The 20,106-nt window shown below is 41.2% G+C and overlaps 2 protein-coding genes across 5 annotated transcripts; one reads left to right on the forward strand and one right to left on the reverse strand.

Annotated features, from left to right (window-relative positions):
• The first annotated feature begins 1,136 nt into the window (after positions 1-1,136).
• On the forward strand, positions 1,137-11,644 carry LOC135485055 (cholesterol 24-hydroxylase-like). Its single transcript, XM_064766781.1, has 13 exons — positions 1,137-1,422; positions 4,083-4,160; positions 4,592-4,673; positions 5,023-5,183; positions 5,492-5,630; positions 7,116-7,229; positions 7,703-7,859; positions 8,499-8,561; positions 8,843-8,915; positions 9,076-9,271; positions 9,539-9,630; positions 10,027-10,096; positions 10,358-11,644. Exons 1-13 carry the CDS (start codon positions 1,265-1,267, stop codon positions 10,535-10,537), a joined length of 1,563 nt encoding a protein of 520 aa, XP_064622851.1. The 5' UTR covers positions 1,137-1,264; the 3' UTR covers positions 10,538-11,644.
• A 362-nt stretch (positions 11,645-12,006) lies between these two features.
• Positions 12,007-19,706, reverse strand: LOC135484169 (ankyrin repeat and EF-hand domain-containing protein 1-like). 4 transcript variants are annotated; one of them, XM_064765367.1, is made up of 9 exons: positions 19,559-19,706; positions 18,766-19,147; positions 18,364-18,563; positions 17,841-18,111; positions 16,900-17,707; positions 16,380-16,606; positions 15,917-16,111; positions 15,099-15,123; positions 13,232-13,360 (listed from the first exon to the last, which is right to left on the reverse strand). In XM_064765367.1, the coding sequence occupies exons 2-8, from the start codon at positions 19,109-19,111 to the stop codon at positions 15,110-15,112; spliced, it is 2,061 nt and encodes a 686-aa protein (XP_064621437.1). In that variant the 5' UTR covers positions 19,112-19,147; positions 19,559-19,706; the 3' UTR covers positions 13,232-13,360; positions 15,099-15,109. The 4 variants fall into 4 exon arrangements, with proteins under 4 accessions (XP_064621435.1, XP_064621436.1, XP_064621437.1 ...); XM_064765368.1 differs by having other exon boundaries at positions 13,245-13,360; positions 15,927-16,111; XM_064765365.1 differs by lacking the exon at positions 15,099-15,123 and having other exon boundaries at positions 12,007-13,360; positions 15,927-16,111.
• Positions 19,707-20,106: the final 400 nt, after the last annotated feature.

Genomic DNA, 20,106 nt, shown 5'->3' on the forward strand with positions numbered 1-20,106 from the left:
ATGTTATCAAGATTTCCCTGGTTCGAGCGGGCTTTGTCTAAATATTGGGCAAGTCCTGAATTCTTTTAACTACAAGGTGCACGGGGGCAATGAACCTCAGTCGTTTTTGTTGATTGACTTTTGACTTATAAACGTTGGATTCTAAAAGTGCAACAGTGAACGCTATAGAATGTCATCAAACCTCTATACAATAGTGGTTTGAAATCTGACAGTGATCGGTTAATTTTCGAATACCCTGTCCCTTCGGTCACCCCCAATTTACAATGCCCATATATTTTACCGGAATTCATGTCCTTTAGAATAAAAAAAAAGCTCTTGATTAAAAAAAATGCCATGACTATATGGTCAAAGCATATCGTGGCCCTGATTTGTGGTTTGGAATTGAACAAACTTCTATAACACATTAAAAGGGGACGTCTTGGTTTCAGGGGTTATGGTATCGCACTTCGAAGCTCTGTATAAACTGAAACCAGGGTATAAAGTGCAAATAATCGCAATTAATAGTAAATGGCTGCTTCATTAAGCTGTTTCTGAACTATTTCTGCATCGGCGTAAGGCCTTCCATTATATTGTAAGAAGTATAGGCGGTGCTTCATCGTTGACACCTTTTTTCACAGCAAGTACATTTGTACGCGAAGAACCACTTTTTTTCTCCAAACTGCGTCTCACATCTCACGGCACTTCAACTAGGCCTAACAATTATTTGCGGAACCCGGAACTACTTTTCCCTGCGATCCGGGTTGTTTGTAATGCGTAAAATGGACCAGTGCAACGCTCAATCATGTTCGGAATTTGACTTACATGAAACTATACTCGACACTAAATTCATACTTACTCCAAGATGAAGTTGGAATGTGGGCCTATGCTATGTGCTAATTAAAATACCTTCTCTTCCGCGAGTAGCTTCATCAGCCAACAAGTAGTTTAAAAGTACAAAATGGAACCGCAAGATGGCACGAAGACAACAGAATATTGGTTTGAGTTTGCGAAAGGCCTGCCTGTTAGTTTACCTATAATAATCAATAAACGACAGTAGGTCACATACCATAATCAATAAAAACTCGGGTAGGTGCACTCTTGAAACTATGATATATATACAGATCAAATTGCCTGTGACCGCTCATTCATCAAAAGAGGTGTTCGCGCGCACGAATTCAAAGCCTCATTGGTTGGGCGCGCTATTAGAAGACGCCGGAGGCATGCAGTCCTCAGATGAAGGAAAGGTGTGACGGACCACGGATGACATGCAACGAGAGATACTGACATGATTTCGTTAGCAGATATGCTTCTTAATTACGGACTAGCTATGGTGTTCCTCGTGTTCATCTTGGCGACCGTTTCGATTTGTTCAATCATTTATTTGATATTTCTTCATATTATGCACAAGAGGTATGCCCACATTCCAAGTCCAAAAAGAGCAAGGTAGGATGTGCCCCCAAAACTTTTATTCTTTTATTTGAAAAGTAAACATAAAAGATAACATTTAAGGCGATCTGTTAATCTGTCCTTTAACTAGTCTTCGCCTGACGGGTGTTAATGAATTGAAGATGAGCAATAATTGTGTATGAAACAGATAGAAACTAAACAAGAGTCAACTTCCGGCAGATAAGTATATGGCCATTTTATATAGTTGTGACTCTTAATTTTGCCTGGACTATGCCAAAGAAACTTCGCCAGTCAGTATGAGATTTATGCGAACGAAACTTGACATAATGAGAAAAGGCAATTATTAACTAAAATTTATGACGGTTTGGAGACGCGACATTCCAGGTCAGTCCTGTGATCAAAATATCTCAATTTGACGGTCAGATGAACAATTTTTGCATAAATCAAAAGGTTACAACAAATAAACATTTTTGAAAATCACTTGTGAAAGGGTGAAATTATCAAACTACATCAATGCAAATCTAAGAAGACCAATGCAGGGGTATATAGAAATAAAGGCTGTATTGGGAGGTTTTTTACACCGTAAAAAACTGAATGGTCACCAGGGAGATATTCATCATTCATCATATTTTCCCCGATTTTGACAGTAAAGATCCGCGTAAACGAGCGATTTTTGTCGCGGCGACTTGCGACGGAGCCATGACAGTGTGACGATTGTTCACGGTTGGAATGTGGCCGTCATGTTGTCTGGCTCCGTCGCAGGTCGCAGCGACTAAAATCGCTCGGCGATTGCTCGGCGCTCCAGGGTGTAATTCCACTAAGAGTGGAAAACCCTCGCAGTTACCCATGCACTTTCACAGGTTTTGTGGTCATTTACAATGTCGAGCTATTGACTTGCATCAACAAAATTAATGCAACGCCTGTAAAAACCGCGTTTACATCATCAGATGTATAGAAAGACGTCTAGAATGCGAAAGCGGATAGAGTAATGATATTTTACGCAACGGCACGATAAACCAGGCGTACTATAGTTTGAAGTGCGTCTGAACCGCAACACGTGCAACGTTTTTTCCCCTCACCTGCAAGGTTTTTATTTTTTGGGCCAAGGAGTATATATAAAGTGTGATCGATAAATGCGGCCAACCATATGTGCATATTATTTTGAGTGCAGACGGGGTAAAGCCGATTGAAAAAAAATATCCGATTCGCATTTATAACCCTGCGTGACCAAATACGATCAATGGACTCGACTTCCGGGAGGCAGCAGTCATGGTCGCTTGTTCACTAAAGAGGGCGACTCTCTTCGACACCGTAGTTCCTCCGAGGTCTCTGGTTTCCTCCTACTCACATTACAATCGTCCAATGTTGTTTACAGAGCTAATAATGTCCTGACGCTCAGCTCTCATATTTTCAGCATGACATTCGGCGGCATCGAATAAGTTTTTGTTTCATTAAAATTTTTAAGGGGAAACAAAAAGTATTTTTAGCATGCATCTTTAATTCCCAATGAACCTTTTGTCAAAGTGTGTCTTTGGGCTTTCCTTAAATAAAACCTGTGATAAGACACCCATCGCTGTATAAAATGTTAGTATATGAATATACGATTTTAAAAGTATTTAAAAGATTTGTCAAACCTGTCAGTAGGAAACGATAGTTTATTCATTGCCGTGTTTAATTTGGCGTCGTCACCAAATAAATAACGCAGGCATTCTCTTCTTGACAACCGAACCATTTTATTGCTGCCGTTTAACTATCAGTTAAGTTGGCCCTCAATACATCTCAAGCAGTATAATTTGTATGTTTAGAAAGATATGCTGTCGTTAAATAAATCTTCTTCAGACCGATGATGATATTATTGTTGCTTAAAGGACATAGCTTTCACTGTGTCTTGTGGGTTGAACTCTGGTCTTCGCAGTTTTGCCTTATCGCGCTATTTTTGAAAGTATGCGTAAGATTAGCATAAGGATGATTCAAATACTTGTTGACTCAAAATATATATACACACGAGTCAAACACACGATGAACCGTTTCCGAACACAGCATTTTTGGCGACAAAATACGAAAAGTACGTGTATACATGATGTTACATAGCGCGGCTAACGATGACCTACATGTAAGATGATTCACTGTTATAATACTAATACGTTTACTAAAAAAAGACCGTGGCTATGACGTTGGCTTTTATCGGGGTCCAACTCATCAGATCAAAGTATGCTAAGGTCATCATAGCTGGAGAAATGTACTTTAGGGCTTCCTGGAATCAAGGCCATGGGTTTTTTCGCACAGCACCACCGGCACTTATCGCCAAAAAAACTCAGGGTCGATCAACAATACTGATTGCGGTCGATTTGCCACGAATTAAAAATCCAATTTATTTTTTTACCCGGTTATTGTATTATACGAAGGTTAATTGAAAACTCATCTCGAATTGACCGTATTTTTTTGATCGCGTGCTGTTCGTTTCCTCACGAACTTGGCAGAATGACATATATAAATATGCACGTTTCGTTTCTGAAATATACTTATAAATCCGCTCAAATTAGATTGGAATACACCCCATCTCACGGGACCATCATTCCGCTTATACTGAAAGGGAATACTGGCGTAAACAATCAAATTAGCGCAGAGTGAAAAATTACACGATGTACTTTACATATCTTTCTTGATAGTTTTGTAAGTTTCTTTTTCCCCCACAGTTTTATCCTCGGTCACCTCCCATTAATCCTGACTGGTTACAAGAAAGGCAGCTACTTCGTTGAAATACTTCGTCAGTGGTAAGTTGGTCCTCCGTTTGTAGTCAAGCTGTTAAAAGACCATAAGTGTTATAGAATCTGTACGCTTTGTTCAATGTAACTCAGTGGTTGTATCGCAACACTTCATCAAGGAATCGCACGTCATGGCAATACTTCATCCTGAGGCGATCTGGGGTTATGTTCGCTTCTTCGGGCTAGGGCAGGACCGGGAAAGGAACATTAACCTCTGATTCATCACAATGTATACTCCGTCGAAGACGACGACGAATGATGACAAACTCAAAGTGCAGTTGGTGATGGAGATTATGATGATGGAAAAATTGCCACATTCCATTGTTTCAAGTCTTGAATTACGAGCCCATAGAGTGAGTGAAGTTGTCACTTCTGAGCATGTAGCTCTGTAACAAACAAAAAAATCGTATTTATTTTCACAATCCTTGATCGTGTTTCAGGATTGAAGAAAATGGCGACACTATCGCCATTTTCATGCTCCATCGTGTGTTTGTGGTCACAGTTGATCCTTACTCAGTCAGGGTAAGTAGAAAGAAAAAAACCCAGCCATGTTGCTTTGCTTTCGGTTTCACCAGTCTGGTTTCACACACTATATGTGGTGGTCGACAAAATAAGTTATAAGCAAGTCTCACTATTGATAGTGATGACGCCATATGACGATGACAAGGATCCTTAAGCATCTTGACCGACCATAAACTTTTGGACACTACCCGCCTCCGGATAGTACTTCTATAGAAGTTCCGAAAGTGCGTAAAGGGTTTATTATGATTCTCTAGGCCGAAGTGTTGCAAGAGTATGGGTAGTAAAAGGCCAATCATAGACGATTGGTTGTTTCCTTGACTCTCACGATGTCCCTCTCTCTCTTTGTCAGGACCTGATGGTGACTGGCGGACACCCTAAAGACCCGGACAGTTACAAGGTGGCATCGTACCTGTTTGGTGAGAGATTCCTTGGTAATGGCTTGGCAACAAGTACGGACTTCATCCACTGGGCTCACAGAAGGACAATCATTGCCCCGGCTTTCCACAGAAGGTGAGAAGAATAGGGTGTTGGCTGCGCTTACGCACAAGTTCTGGAATCACAACCACCCTATTGCATGCCAATAACCTTTTTTACTATGGCATTTTTACCGTGAGTTGGTCTGTATGAGGAGAGTATACCAAAACATCAGAATTATACATAATGTAAACATATTTCACCACATTGATAGAGGGTTTGGCGTGGCTTATATGTGACCACCATGACGTAGTATTGTCAAAACAGCTCTATTTGTCAGTATTTTGGTGATGGTTTTGAAGGGAACTCATTGAAAATTGATTGGAACGCTGCATGTCTTCCAGATTACTCCTGAATCACATCAACGATTTCAACCAGGGAGCGGATCGTCTGATGAGCAAACTTAGGTCAATGGCCAGTAAGGATAAACCAGTCAAGATGCTGCATCAGTTCAACAGGGCTGCTCTCGACATCATCGGCAAGGTACGCTTTAATAGAAAGGTTCGAAATGCCAAGTACGTGCAATGCTACTAATCTGACGTCCGATCGTCGACTTGTCGCCCGAGCGAGATATTCGTCGGTTTTCACCCGCTGATTCGACTAACGCCTGACATGTGAGCTAGTTCTCCGTGAAACTCACCGCTCTAGCTATGCTGTTTTATCTGAGTCGGGGAGTTTTGAGCGTTCGGGGATCCCTGCCTAACTCGTGATGAACTCCCGGAAGGTTTTGGTCAAAACATTCTTGACAAATAAAAGCCGCTGCATATCAACCGCTTGTCATTCTTATTATCATAGGTTAAACAAACTTCACTGATTAAGAAACGTGTCTGAGTGGATGTACTTTACGGAAATGTCGCACTGCACACTTTCGTTTAATATCAAACCTCAATAATAAAAGGACTTGTCTAGGTCAATATTATTCTTCAATCTTGGCAGCTGTCTTTCAAAAGTTCAGTTATGGTCGCTATCTGATTACATGAAAAATGGAAGGAATCCGTAAATTGCATCTGACCTGCAAGGATTTTGAATTCCTCTTTTGGTGTGGTTGCACTGAAAGTAGGATTTGGCAACGTTAGCTGTCAAAGTGCGAAAAGATCTGCAGTGATCGCACTTTTTTACTTAACATAAGTTTTTCTTCGACCTCCAAACGAATTGTACTTTTACGAGAAGAAATATTATATACGTCGAAATAAAAATAGCCCGGCACCTGTTAATGTAGTGGTGTTTACCGGTTTCCAAAACAAAGTCGATCTCACGAATTAGGTGGGTGGAATTCGAGATTAAAAGGTCATTGACGAATCAAGGTAATTGAAATGCACTTTAGCGGGCGCTTGTAATCGACTGGAAAACGCAAATTGTTGCTTATCGATATAGCAGTTTGCAATGAACACTATTCGTGATCAGTGACCTATTTTTTTAAAAATTCATGAATGCACTGTTAGACTGCACGGATAAGCAATCTGGATTTCTCTGCAATGAGTTTTCTTTGTTATGCAAGTTTAAAAAAGTCTTGACATTATCGGAGTACTTTGTCCTTGAAATTGGAATTTTGAAGTCCCTGAATCACTGAAATTCAGTCAGTTATAAGCCGAGTCCATCATGCCGTGATAAATGGGCCAGGTCAGTGGCTTGTCAAAACAACTTGTCAAATGAGAAATATCGATGTTTTTTTAATTTGATTTTGATTTGTTTGTGAAACTTGACCCTCCGTACCGCTGATGACAAATTAATAAACATGATTAATGAATTTTACATTTTGTTTATCAATTAGTCAAGAGAACGACTTGTACTTTGTCTCCACTCAAATATACTATAGCGGGAGGTCTATCACCAGCCCGATATGAATGCCCTGGAGGCCTGCCGCAACAGATACATGTAATTACCCATTCGCCAGATGGTCGGATAAAAACCCTAGTTTTGTACAGCCTCTTGATATTGAAAGAAAACTATTCTTTGTTTTCTCCTCAGGTTGCGTTTGGTATGGACGTGGATTCGCTGCACAATGAGTGCAGTCCGTTCCCGAATGCCATCCATACTGCCATGGAGGGCTTCTCGGAGTACACCAAGAACCCACTTTCCGGGGTATGTAAAATATATACTGCTGATGTACATAATATAAAAATGCACTGAGAGCTTGTCGGCTCCAATGGAGTCGTAACAACGTAACAACGCAGTGATCACGTTTGCGACGCGCAGGTCTAAAACACGAAAGGGAGATATTGTATGACCTTGCCATGTTGCCACGGTGAATCAAATTGTACGGCAACAGTTCGGTAGTGATACCTCTCCACCGCAATACAAGAAAGGCGAGGGAAGCTTACCTCTTAAATGTTGAGGTGCAATTCACGATAAGTTGTCTCTGTATCCTACAGTATATATACAATTCTGCCCAGAATTCCAGGATCGCATCCAAAATGCAAAATCAAAGTAGAAAAACCTCTTCTGCCGCTCGTTTTACCTTCACGAGCGTCTTCCGATATATACACCAAATGTTAAATTGAACGAGGCCAAAACTTATGGGTGCTAAACCTCAGTAATAAAGCACCCCATTGCAGATTAACCCCTTTTTGAGAAGCTTCCACAAAGATGTACGGCAAGCGATCCGGTTTCTCCGGGATACAGGCCAGCGGTGTTTCCAGGAGAGGATACGGCAGCTTGAAGCGGGCGAAGATTGTCCGGTTGATGTGCTCACACTTGCTATCAAAGCGGCAGGTACGTGACAACTAATCTAAGAGATGTCGGTATATATTGAAAGTTTGTTTTGATTTGGACAGAAAAATAGTTACCAGAATACGGACGAGAAGAGTTGTCATTACAAATTTATATATATTGTGCATGAAATAATTCAATTATGCAATACAATGTTTTAAAAAAAGGGAGATAGCGTTATAGTCTAATGAATCGATCTGCGTGCCCTGATTCGGCACTTTTGTTTAACGCAAAATTAAGGAATTGACCAATTTCATTCGGAATGACAACTTTTATTACAATAGTATTGAAAGACATACCAATAACCATGCCGATGACTTCACAAAGTACATTTCTTTAAATAGTTTGAATAGTTCAGTCGGTGTACCAGTTCTTATAGTTTGCGACGGTATCTCACATAAACGGGTTATGTTCACATCAAAAGGTCAGCGAAGTTAAAAAATCATCACGACCGCAAACCACTTTATTCTTGTTTGTGTCTTGGCGTTATTTTTCGATACTGTTCTAATTCAATATAAGGTTTCAATAATTAATGGGTCAAGTTGTTGGAATCCAGACATTCCTTCAGGGTGGATCCATATTTCATTACCAGTTTTTAGAACGTATCTCAGATTTAATTTAGGGATTTTTTTATATTTCCAGAAACTGACAAGGGATTTGATCTTGAGGCATTGCTGGACGATTTTGTTACGTTTTTCATAGCAGGTAAAGCATTTTTCTTTTTTTTCTAAAGGCACATTTAATCAAAAGTTACAGGGTACCACTTCCCATTTTGGCCCATCAAGGTTCAATTATTCCCAAATGCAGCCACGTATAACTTTAGACAACAACAAAATACGGGATCCGATAGCTGTAAATAGCCGCTATGGAGAGCGTCGTCTAAAGCAAGAAGTCCACACAGGCCAACTTAAATGAATTCACCAATGCGTCCTTTCTGAAGCACAGCAAAACAAGACTACATATTTCTGTTCTCTCCTCCCTCACAGGACAAGAGACAACAGCCATAACTCTCTCCTTCACCGTGATGGAGCTTGGCCGACACCCCGACGTCCTTGAAAGGTATACTATATTGTAGTACTCCTCTCCTGCTCCTCCGTCCTTTCTTATCCGTTGTTGCATGGGTTCTTAGAATGACCTTGAACTGAGAAGTCGACTCAAAACGAGAAAGGACGTGTTCTGTAAATAACTGTCTTTATCTAACATCTTTATTTCTGTTCAGGTTAAGAGAAGAAGTCCAAGAACAGATTGGAGACAAGGAAGTCATAACATACGAAGACGTTTCCAAACTGGAATACATGAATATGGTGCTCAGAGAGAGTTTACGTCTCTACCCGCCGTCTCCCATGACGTTTCGTAAGACACTGCAAACGCAGGACATTGGTGGTTACACTATGCCGTCAGGGACAACAGTTTTGGTAAGTGGCATCATCAAGGAAAGATGGCACTCGGGGCAGATACGTCCTTGCTGTACTACAGTTCAGAGACAATGTGCTTTATCGTTCACGTATCATGGAACATTGCTTGCTATGGTCACGCCATTTCACTCGGTCGCCCAACGGTTGATCATTGCCGTGAACAACGCATGGCTGTTGAACGCGGTGTCTTATCTTTTCTCGAGCATGGCTGTTGAATGCGATGTCTTATCAAGTCAGCATGTTTAATTGGTCATTTCCTTGTTTCAGCTGAGCACTTACATCAGCTCGAGGTTGGAACAGTTCTTTCCTGATCACACAACTTTCGATCCTGAGAGGTTTAACCCAAACAACGAAATAAGGTGAGGCATTTAGCGCGGCTCGTTAAAAGATGAGTACAAAGACGGGCACATGTATGGAGAAGGGGTTGTCCTTTTTCTTGATCCACACATGCTATTACCGGTCTGACATGGAGACCAATCTACGTTGTATAGGTACTTGCTGGGAGTGTAGCGAGTGGGTTGGTGCTGGTCCATCAATGAAAGTTAGTTATTTGATGCCCAGCTTCAATTCCTACTGATGTGCGAAAAGTTGCTCATGAATTGACAATCTGTCGTGGCTGATGGAATATTCAGGAGCAATCGACCCGGTGATTCCGCTTTGCTCAATACAATAGCAAGTGAATCCCTAATTGACGTGATAAAAGGAATAGCCGATGTACATGTACTTCACTGAAAATAAACTTCTTACACTTTCAGACCAAGTCTGTACGCCTGTTACCCTTTTTCAATTGGACACCGAAATTGCGTAGGACAGCAGTTTGCGCAGGTAGGGGAATCTGGTATTTTTTGCCAGACATAGCTTCTGTCCGTGGACATATTCACCAACAACTTTGACAATCATGCTTGGCCAGTTTGTATAATGAATTTTGCAATGAGACCCCATGAATTTTCCTGTAGCCTGCCGTCACGCGATGGCTCTGCAGTAACATTCTCGGCAGATGCTGTCACAGATTACCTGCACTTTGAAAACCACTGCGGATGAGTGTCGTCCATAATTATTACAAAACTTTGTTTTTTCTCACTTCAGCTCGAAGCCAAGATCATCTTGTCAAAGTTCATCCGGGAATTCGATTTCGTGTTAGATAGCGACCAGTCATTAGAAGCGGAGCAGATTGCCACATTACGTCCCAAGGGGGAGGTGACCTGTTTTCTTTGCGAGAGAAGTACCCCGGGTGGAGGGCACAACCGACCAGGTTCCCTGTACTGAAGACAGTCATAGGGCTACGGGATCGATATCAGAGAGGCAAGAATTGGTTCTAAGAGAACAGGACGGGCCAGGCAGTGTTGACAGGCCGAGAGAGACTGTGAATGAAAATATTATGACCTCGACAGTAGCAGATGAGAACATCATGACGTCACTTGCCGACGAAGGAGTACTGATGCGCTTGCGACCGTTAGCTGCCAACTAAAGTTAATTTTTCACTTCTACATGATGTAGCCGTTTTTAAATCGACAACCCTTTTGGCCTCTGGACTTCGAAAGAAACAGGCAAAAGACGGGACAAGAAATCGAATATGCAGTATCTGTTATTATTTACAAATTGATTGCTTCTGTGAAACTCCCAAATATTTTCAAAAAAACTCAGGGAAGTTTGAGATTATCAGTATGTTTAATGGCAATTCTTTAAAAACGTCAAATACCTATCCTCGAAGTGGGGTCTGTGTCAGTCCTTTTTGAGACATCTTGACCCTCAATGTATTGACATTGCTAAGCTTCCAGACAACGCGCGCGGAGGTTACGGAAGCAATGCCGCTTATGTTTTTGAGAATGTTTTTGCTAAAGGTGCACTGTTCCCCGCCCTTCCAAAGGTTACAGTATTTACCTCCCAAGTGACTGTCTGTATTGAAATTACTGAAATAGCATTTTATGATAGATGTTAAGATATGGCTTTCTTTGGGCCGATTAAAGATATGGCTTTGTGCAGATGTAAAGATGGCTTTCCTTTGTGAAGATGTAAAGATATGGCTTCCCTTTGTGTAGATGGCTTCACCTTGTTTAAAGTGCATGTACATAAACTGTAGATAAACTGTACGGAAGAGAGGTAGTTTATATTCGTAAACACATTTGTTGCTGTTGTGTATATAAGATTTTATCCCACCTGTACAAAAAAATACAATATTCAGTCTTAATTAATGAAGAGTAGAACCTCTCTATTAAGGACATCCTCATGACTGACAAGTAATGTCTTTAATAGAGAGGGGTCCTGATTACAGAGGTCAAATTGAATGGAAACAACCACTTTGGGACCACAACTAGTGTCCTTACTAGAGAGGTGTTAGCTATCGGATGTTCCATTGTACTCTATTCAATAAAGTTTCTCTGGTGTACAATTAAAGGCTGTATCGTGTTATTAATTTAGGGAAGATCAACTCATTCATTGCTGAAGCCTGTGTGGTCCAGGTCGGACAACACCAATAATTGGCAACCAGAAAGCCATCTAGTGGGTTATTCATAAACTGATTAACCACTATTTTCAACTTTGGAGAAAAATACTCATTGTACCAGACAATATTGAGACGAAATCAGCAGAATGCAACATTTCATAAATCATCCTGGGTGCAAGGTATCTTCATGTGGTACCTCTACCTGCACAAGGAAAGGAACATGTGAATGACTCAGATTTATGAGTTCAGAGTAGGTCTACTTATAAACAAACAATAATGACAGCAATTTTCTTATGTCATTTATTCCACAAATTGACAAAAACATAAATAAAACATAGCATATGATATTTGCCAAGAGTAATCATGATAAAGATTTCTATAAAATAGAGTCAGATTCAGAATGGCTTTGCTATTTACAACATTAACAAAATAGACGTCTATATGCATTGAAGTCTAAATGACAACATCTTAGGGAATTTACAGAAATACTATGTACATGTAATTACAAAACTGGACTTTGGTCTATGGACATCTTCCCTGGTGCGTTTCAAATAATGACAAGCACATTTTGGGTGTTTTTCCTAAAATACTAATATAGTTTTGTCTGGCTGCAAGTTTTTATCCCCATCTGTACAACAAGCACAGAAGCTAAAAACAGTGTATAATACACCAATAGAGAGACTACATAATAAACAAGTATATGTTCTGAAGCAGCAGGCTTGACATCCTTCCAATGTGATCTGTTATGGTGCATTTTCAGCAATAAAAATAATGTGCGTCAAAGGGTGCGACATACGTTATCCTCCCCATCCCTTTCTTAAAACCTAATTTGCCAAGTTGTCTCTCTATTAGTGTTCTTCGATCACTTTTGGCATTTGATGTCAAAACCAACCTGCAGTCGCCAACCTAGAAAGTTCCATATATTGAATTATCACAGATGAAATAGGTGTTTACAATTGATTCTGGTGTGGTTTATTATTGGTCCACCAGTAACAATGAATGCATCCTACATTCTAACAACCGATAGAAAGACATTGCCAACTAGCATTTCCTGTCAGCGAATGTACATTTCCTGTCAGCGAATGTACCTTCATGATGTTCCCACAGAACTAACAGTCACCGGCTTGGCTCTTCTCTGGACCCTCTTGCACTCGGGCAAGGCACATTTCCAAAAGACAAGTCAAGGAAATCATCCAATAGAGGCTAGAAACCAAGACCATGTGGGTGACCATAAATCTCACTAAAGTTCCTGCCAACTCAGAACCTCTGCTCATAATTAGCATCAACTGTAACCCTAGACGATACACACTCGGTCTCGTTGTGTGTACACTGCAATCACATAATCAGTCATCGTCCAACCCACCGAATACCTCCACCTTCTGACAAATGTTCTTATTGAATGGCATCTTGAACTCAGCAGGGAAGTCAACTTCGAATGTGAATCGTTCGCGACAAACTTGCTTCTTCGCAATCAAGTCTTCAGTATTTGGCTGCTGAGTCCACGCCTTGAGTGGTACGTATGTGATGTCCTCTCGCTCCTCAATGCCTCCAGCTAGAGCTGAGGCTGCACGTAGGATGGAACCTTTCCTTGGATGGGCAGACATATCATCGCTAGGACTAGAGGCTCTATAGGTCTGAACCGGGGGCTGTAAGGAGATATACGAGACATTTTAAGAATAGCTTTGATTGTAAATTGAGGAAAGCCAGAGGGCTTAGGGAGGCTTTAGATATAAACTATAAACTAGTCATTACAATATCTCTCACTATTAGCCAGGGATCTATCTGAAAGCACTGCAACTGTGGATGCAAAGGTACTTGAAATTGAATGGCACATCATGCACAAGCAAATATGAGTCCAGTGGACTCAATCAATAAAACGTTGTAGGATCAAGACAAGCTGTGATGACTTTTAAAAGTGAGTCCTGTGCATGTCTCAGCAGCAAGAAAATTTAGAGGGATTCTAAAAGGTGATGGTATTTTTAATACATGATAAGAGAAACTCGCATCAACAACCATGCTATATAGACAATAGTGTTTCATCATGAACAATCCAGCCCAGGTGAATGACCCAGCCAAGGTGAACAATCCAGCCCAGGTGAACAATCCAGCCCAGGTGAGCGACTCAGCCAAGGTGAACAATCCAGCCCAGGTGAACAATCCAGCCAAGGTGAGCGACTCAGCCAAGGTGAACAACCCAGTCAGGGAGGCTGAACAACCCAGCCAGGGAGGCTGAACAACCAGGCCAGGCTGAACAACCCAGCCAGGTTGAACAACAAAGCCCAGGTGCTATATTGTTAAAGTGTTTTTTCCAAATATCAAATTGTGCTTGAAACCGAATGTGACAAGTAAGACTAGCACGCTATTGTGAGAATCATCGAACATGACTTTGGTGCATTAGATGCTGGTGAAGTTAGAGAGTTAGACTGCCTACCGGACCCTTGAGTTGGGACGAGATGTTTTGAACCAAACTTTCATTGCAGGATGAAAGTTGTAGTCATTGTCATCTGAGCTATCGTCGCCAACCACTGCAGGAATGTAGTCAGAATCAATATAATACATTTTTTTATGAAAGGTAAGATTATCAGAAATTACAGTCCACTTAGAAGTTCTCCTCGCAACTCGTAGATGGAGAGGATTTCCCTCTATTTTAAGCTTTACAATAGATACTGTGGGGTTAAGGGTGTATTTGGTGGGAAGGGCCAGTGCGCCCCCTCCCCGGACCAAAAAGTTAGATACGGCCTTGGTTTTGCTCGACCCACTGAAATTCTAAAGATGCATTTAATGTCTAAACTGTAAACACTTCTACTACTTCTACCACTCATACTAGCAATATTCACACTCAGGCCAACTCTTGAGGTTCAGAAGCATAGAAGTCAGCACAAAGCAAAGGATTTTGAAGCTTCAGGGATTAAAACGCACACAACTCATTGAACACAGATTCAGAATGAGGAGATCACGTGATTTGTGAATGTTAACTCTTGATTGGGCCAGAAGACACAAAGGGTAGGGAAAATGGAAGGAAGAAATTGAAGAGTTGAGGATAATATCAGATGGGCCAATAACGTCTCTTTAACACCCATTTACTATTATTTTATTAACCATCACATGGAATCTTCGAAAATTTCAACTTCATGAATAATAAGATTATAAGAATGACTCTCCGTGTAGGCCCTACATTTAAACTGCATTCACACCTACAAAGAAACTAATCAAAACTCATTATCTAATTGGCTGCAGCACTAAGATGTCATCTAAACGAAGCAGATTTACAGTCACTTAGCTGTGTTATCAAAAATTGCTATCTGCATGTAATGGCATTATATAGCAGGAAACCTGTCCGATGCAAGGTGTAAAAAATGTACAAATTCTATTCTACATCCTCACCTCCGTAGGGTTTACAGATTGATTACTGGAAAAAATTTATGCCACTTTTAATTACCGTATCATTTTAAAATGTTTATTTTGAGCTTGGTGATGTCATTAGCCTGCTTTGACCAGACAATTTTTACTGCTATTAGATAGCAAACCTGTCATTCCGTAACTAAATTTCAAAAACATTGACTCCTCATTCTTGAAATATTTGAAAGTTTGAGACGTTTTTATTGACCCAACTAATACATTGACTGTCAAAGGGAATGTGTTAGCAGTACTGAGCTAAAAAAGTATGCATGTATGATTGTGTCGTTGCTTCTTGAATTCACTTAAATACACTTTGAATCACAGAGCATAAAATAAAGATATTTCTTTCCAACTGTTCGCTAAAAACCAGAGTAAGACTGAGAGTCGTAAGGAACTTCACCAGCTATGATAATCGTATAGCCTGTAGCCTATTATCACGAGAGACTTTTCATTCTTATACTGAAACTTTCCAAAAGCTTTTTGCTAAATCAGCATGCTTTGCTAGCACAAAATGCATTTGGTCTACCTCCCCCAAACACCCACTCAATAAAAATATGTACAGCTTTAGTGAATACTTCAGGGCCACAATTATGGTCTGTGCAACTGCTCTCATTGTTTTTGTATGGTGGAAATAACAAAACAATTAGCGTATGTACCCAAATCTAGTTCGTTTTTGGACCAAGATACCTACTCCATTGGGAATCCTGAGGCTTCTGTTGTTAATTAGTAGGGTTTAGAAAAAGGCATTCCTAGCCTAGTGCAGCACTAAACCACCACTAATAAGTAATAATAATCATGCCTACATGGACTCACCAAATCCATCTTATTGTCGCTGGTGCTCGACTTGGGTCGCTTGGCACCACCACCACCTTTCTTCCCTCCTTTGCCCTTGCCCTTGCCTTTCTCATTTATCTTGGGTAAGGTGTCCCACTTCTCCTGAACGGCATCTAGTACCCTGGGATCAGCATAGGCCATGGCAACGTCAAGAGGGTTGTGACCTGGATAGAAAACACAACGTAAGTTAACTTGACATGAAATGCTGCAAAATCATGCCAATAACAGATATTAGGAGCCACCAGTTATAGACAGAAATCTTCAATACTGAAGTATTCAGGCAAAGCGATGGATGTACAGATAGACTTGATTTAGAATCTTAGAACTGGTGCAATTTGTTTACATTCCATCCTGTACTAAACCAGGAAAGTGGAAGAGGTCACCAGGCCAATATCCAGTAGAGTAAGAGTAGTAAAATATACTGATTAATACCTTTTCTATTCTCAATCTGTAACTTAGCTCCTCGGTTGATCAAGTACTGCACAAGGTCTATCCTGGAGCTCTCAATCGCCCTCATCAGAGGTGTACCGCCATTCATCGCCGCTGCATCGAGTTCTGCTCCACGTTCCAGTAACAGTTCCGCGATATCAAGCTGCCCAGCATGACAGGCATGATGCAGCGGTGTCCATTTGAAGTTATCTCTCGCATTCACTGTAGCCCTGTAGAGAAGAAGACGGCACATATTTATTCGAAGTATTTGTTTGTTTTCATTCGAGGAAGACACATATGAATATGTGAGGCAAAGCTTTACCAGGCATGCGAATTCTTGAGTATAAACAGACACTGAGACACTCCACTTCAAATACTAAAAACATTTTCTTGACCTCTACCGAAGAAAAGGATGGTCATGTGTCCTACACCAGAGCTAGAACTTATAGGAGGCAGCTTTTGACGAAATGACTGCACTCGTCAGAGGAGCCACGATGATGAAACAATACACTGCTGCACTTACCCAGCTTCGAGAAGATATCTCACAGAGTCGATACATCCAACAGAGCAGGACGCCATCAGCGGTGTCTTGTAGTATTTATCTCGCGTATCCACATGTGTTCCTTTATTCAGCGCCTGCTTCAACGAATCGAGGTCACCATTCTTCGCAGAATCATTTATGTTGATGTACGCTTTGTCCGGATGATGAAGATACCATGCAGAATCGTCCTGCAACGGATGCTCAGGAGGTTCATCTCGGTCGAAGCGACCAGTGTCAGTGAAATGTAGGTGGCGCTCAATGAATGTTTCTGGTGGACCACCCCCGGGAGTTCGTGGACCCTCATCCATGATACATATCGGCATTGGCAATTTTGTCTTCCCCTTTTTCTTTTTTCCTTTCCCACCCTTCTTTTTCTTTTTCTTCCCCTCGTAGGCACTCATGAGGTACAGTTTGTTCACATATTTTTTCCCCGTCAAGAAGTCCTTGTAATCCACATTCCCATCCTTATTCTTATCATGAAGCGGCAAGACTTTTTTCAATGCATCATCATTCAGCGGTGCCCCCAAATTCCTAAGGCACTCCTCAAAATCGTCTTTGGGCAAGTAACCATTGGCATCTGGATCAAACTTTTGACACAACTCCAGAAGGGCCTTTGATTTCTCCACGCTCCAATCATACAATGCAATTGCCCATGGTTCATTGTTCTTGCCGATTTTCCCATGGTTTCGTTCAGCTTTTTTCAATTCTTTCAGACAGTCCTTGTGCCCATTGTCCTTGGCAATTACTTTTGCTACAAAACCGTCATCATTTTTTGGCTTCGGGTTGCCACCTGCAAGAGCACAAAATTTCTTTATTCGGAAGAATTTCATAAACACAACCTTTAGCAAAAACTTGCAACAAATTATTCATTCTTTTGCCCATAAAGTCTTTAACATAGTGGAAGAAGACAATAATAAACTAACCTCTCTGTCCCATAAATCGACAGCATAGGGCATGGCCATCAGCAGCGAAGTGGATTGGCGTATTGCCTTTATCATCAACCTGGTCAAAATTGGCACCATGACCAGCAAGGCAGCAAAGGACGTCAAAGAATCCACCTTTAGCAGCATAATGGGCAGCGTGGGCACCCTTGCGGTCCAGCGCGTTCACGTCTCCACCTCGTTCCAGGATTGCCCGCACAACTATAACACTACCACTCTGCGAAGCTACCATCAAGGGTGTTCGACCAGTAGCCTGGGAAAAGAGTAGGAAAAGAGAATCTCAGAAATTTGAGACGAATTAGACATTCATCATTCATGTCATCCCCAAGTCTTGCCTGTCTTTACTAAGGACCCCTTGAAGACTTGCCTTTTGATAGTAAGAGAGCATCTTCGTTTGTGTAGGTATTATAGCATAACTCTGACAGTAGTTTCTAGTTGACATCATTAATGGTCAGTACATGTAGTTTCAGCTTCAGCTGCCAAATCTTTTTACTGATATATCTACCTCATGGATTGCATTTGGGTCAGCTCCCTTTTCAAGTAGCTGGACACATGAATCTTGATTGTCCATCGCAGTCTCACAGGCAACAAAGAAGACCGGTTTTCCTGACTTGTTTTTGTTGTTGACTTCGGCTCCGTGTTGGAGAGCTATTTCGAGGCATTTGGCATGTCTTTGTGTCGGAGAAATACAGAAGAAGATGACACCTGCAATAGGAAATCACATCTTTTAAAACATAACTCATCAACAATTCATTTATGAAATACCTATCACTGTTATGACAGTATTGAATGTCTATGATTGAAGGACTTAACACACACAGAGCACTACATCCTGCACTCACAGTACATGTTACTCTACCAGTACAACAGTACAGTTACCCTAAGTTTCTGGAGCTTCAATACTAACCCTTTCCTTCCAAATCTGAGAGTTTCATATCAGCACCAGACTTTGCTAACACCTCCAGGCACTGAATATGGCCATATTCTGCAGCCCTCATCACCGAAGATCGCCCTTTGAAGTCCATGACGTCTGGGTGAGCACCAAGATCAAGAAGGAACTGAATCATGGAGTCGTTGTTGGCGCAGGCAGCTATATTGAGAGCAGTGTCCCCTTCAGTTGGTTCGTTGTAGTTTATAAGATGAGGTACGCCATTCAGGGTGAGTTTTTCGATCTGCTCTCGGTCCTCCTCCCGCACACATTGCAGGAGCTTACAGACCTGCATGGTCTCAAGTCTTGTCTGTGCAATCGGCATTTTTACTGGGAATGGTTGCGATTTGAATGATAAAATCTGAAAAATATAAGGATGTTAGCTTTAGTTATCGACAGACCTGACAGACTTAAGGTTTTATTAAACTGTACAACATAGTTTTACAGCCATGGCCATGACAACTTACTCATCGCCGGTGCGAAATGAAACACGATAAAGCCTAAAAACTCTGTTGCTCTTGTCAGTCGCTCTGCGAGGGTCGTATTCTTTTTCTGTGCCCTGGTGATGTTGGCTGCGCTTTCAATTTTTGCATTGATTGCATTCGGTGATTCACACTGCTTCAATCAGTGGCACTTGAATCAGCATCCAGATACAAGCATAGCATGCATCCATGCATCTACATTCACATTGTGCATGGAATGGACGGACAATCTTAGATTCTTGGTAGTTGGTATCAAGAAATCACCCCGTTCGACATCGATTTTCACTTACCTTAGAGATCTATGTTGACTGGTAGACGTGCTTAACACACTCGTATCATGTTACGGTAATTAACCTCATTGTCTTTGCACGAAGACTCATTACTTTGCGTGTTTTTAATCGCCTCTGTGAAGCCATTTCACCACTGTTGACAGTAACCAAGGCCCATCCAGGCGGTGCAGGTCAATGACGTCAAGGTGAAACCTAACGCTTTCAAACCCACTATTACGGCAATATTTAAGTCACTAGAAGCACAAGATGAATCTTGCAAGTGCTTTGATTACAGTCTTATTTGATTATTTCAATGAAAACTTCATTTATTTACGACCTGAAAGGACCGTATCTTAAGACTAGCAATGCCGAATGAAACGTCAATTAGGACTATGAGGAATGCCGAGTGACTTTACAGGTGTTCATGGGAGTTTGGTCTATTCATTTTGCCAAATGCAAATATTTTGGCCTTGTAAATTAATATTGTACATGGGGATGGAGACAATGGAAACTTCATCACGATAGTGAAAAGGAAGGCAGCACCGGACAGCCAACTCATGCAATCATCG

The sequence above is a fragment of the Lineus longissimus genome, chromosome 3, assembly GCF_910592395.1.
Source record: "Lineus longissimus chromosome 3, tnLinLong1.2, whole genome shotgun sequence".
In the NCBI taxonomy this organism is placed as follows: Eukaryota; Metazoa; Nemertea; class Pilidiophora; order Heteronemertea; family Lineidae; genus Lineus; species Lineus longissimus.

What these genes read in the sequence shown, in the direction of transcription:
- LOC135485055 (XM_064766781.1), top strand. Translation starts at nt 1,265, where the DNA reads ATGATTTCGTTAGCAGATATGCTTCTTAATTACGGACTAGCTATGGTG. An exon ending in GTTGAAATACTTCGTCAGTG is followed by an intron (nt 4,161 to 4,591) that starts GTAAGTTGGTCC and finishes ATCGTGTTTCAG; the next exon opens with GATTGAAGAAAATGGCGACA. An exon ending in TGTTACGTTTTTCATAGCAG is followed by an intron (nt 8,562 to 8,842) that starts GTAAAGCATTTT and finishes CCTCCCTCACAG; the next exon opens with GACAAGAGACAACAGCCATA.
- LOC135484169 (XM_064765365.1), bottom strand. Translation starts at nt 19,111, where the DNA reads ATGCCGATTGCACAGACAAGACTTGAGACCATGCAGGTCTGTAAGCTC. An exon ending in CTCAGATTTGGAAGGAAAGG is followed by an intron (nt 18,564 to 18,765) that starts GTTAGTATTGAA and finishes TTCCTATTGCAG; the next exon opens with GTGTCATCTTCTTCTGTATT. An exon ending in AGATATCTTCTCGAAGCTGG is followed by an intron (nt 16,607 to 16,899) that starts GTAAGTGCAGCA and finishes TCTTCTCTACAG; the next exon opens with GGCTACAGTGAATGCGAGAG.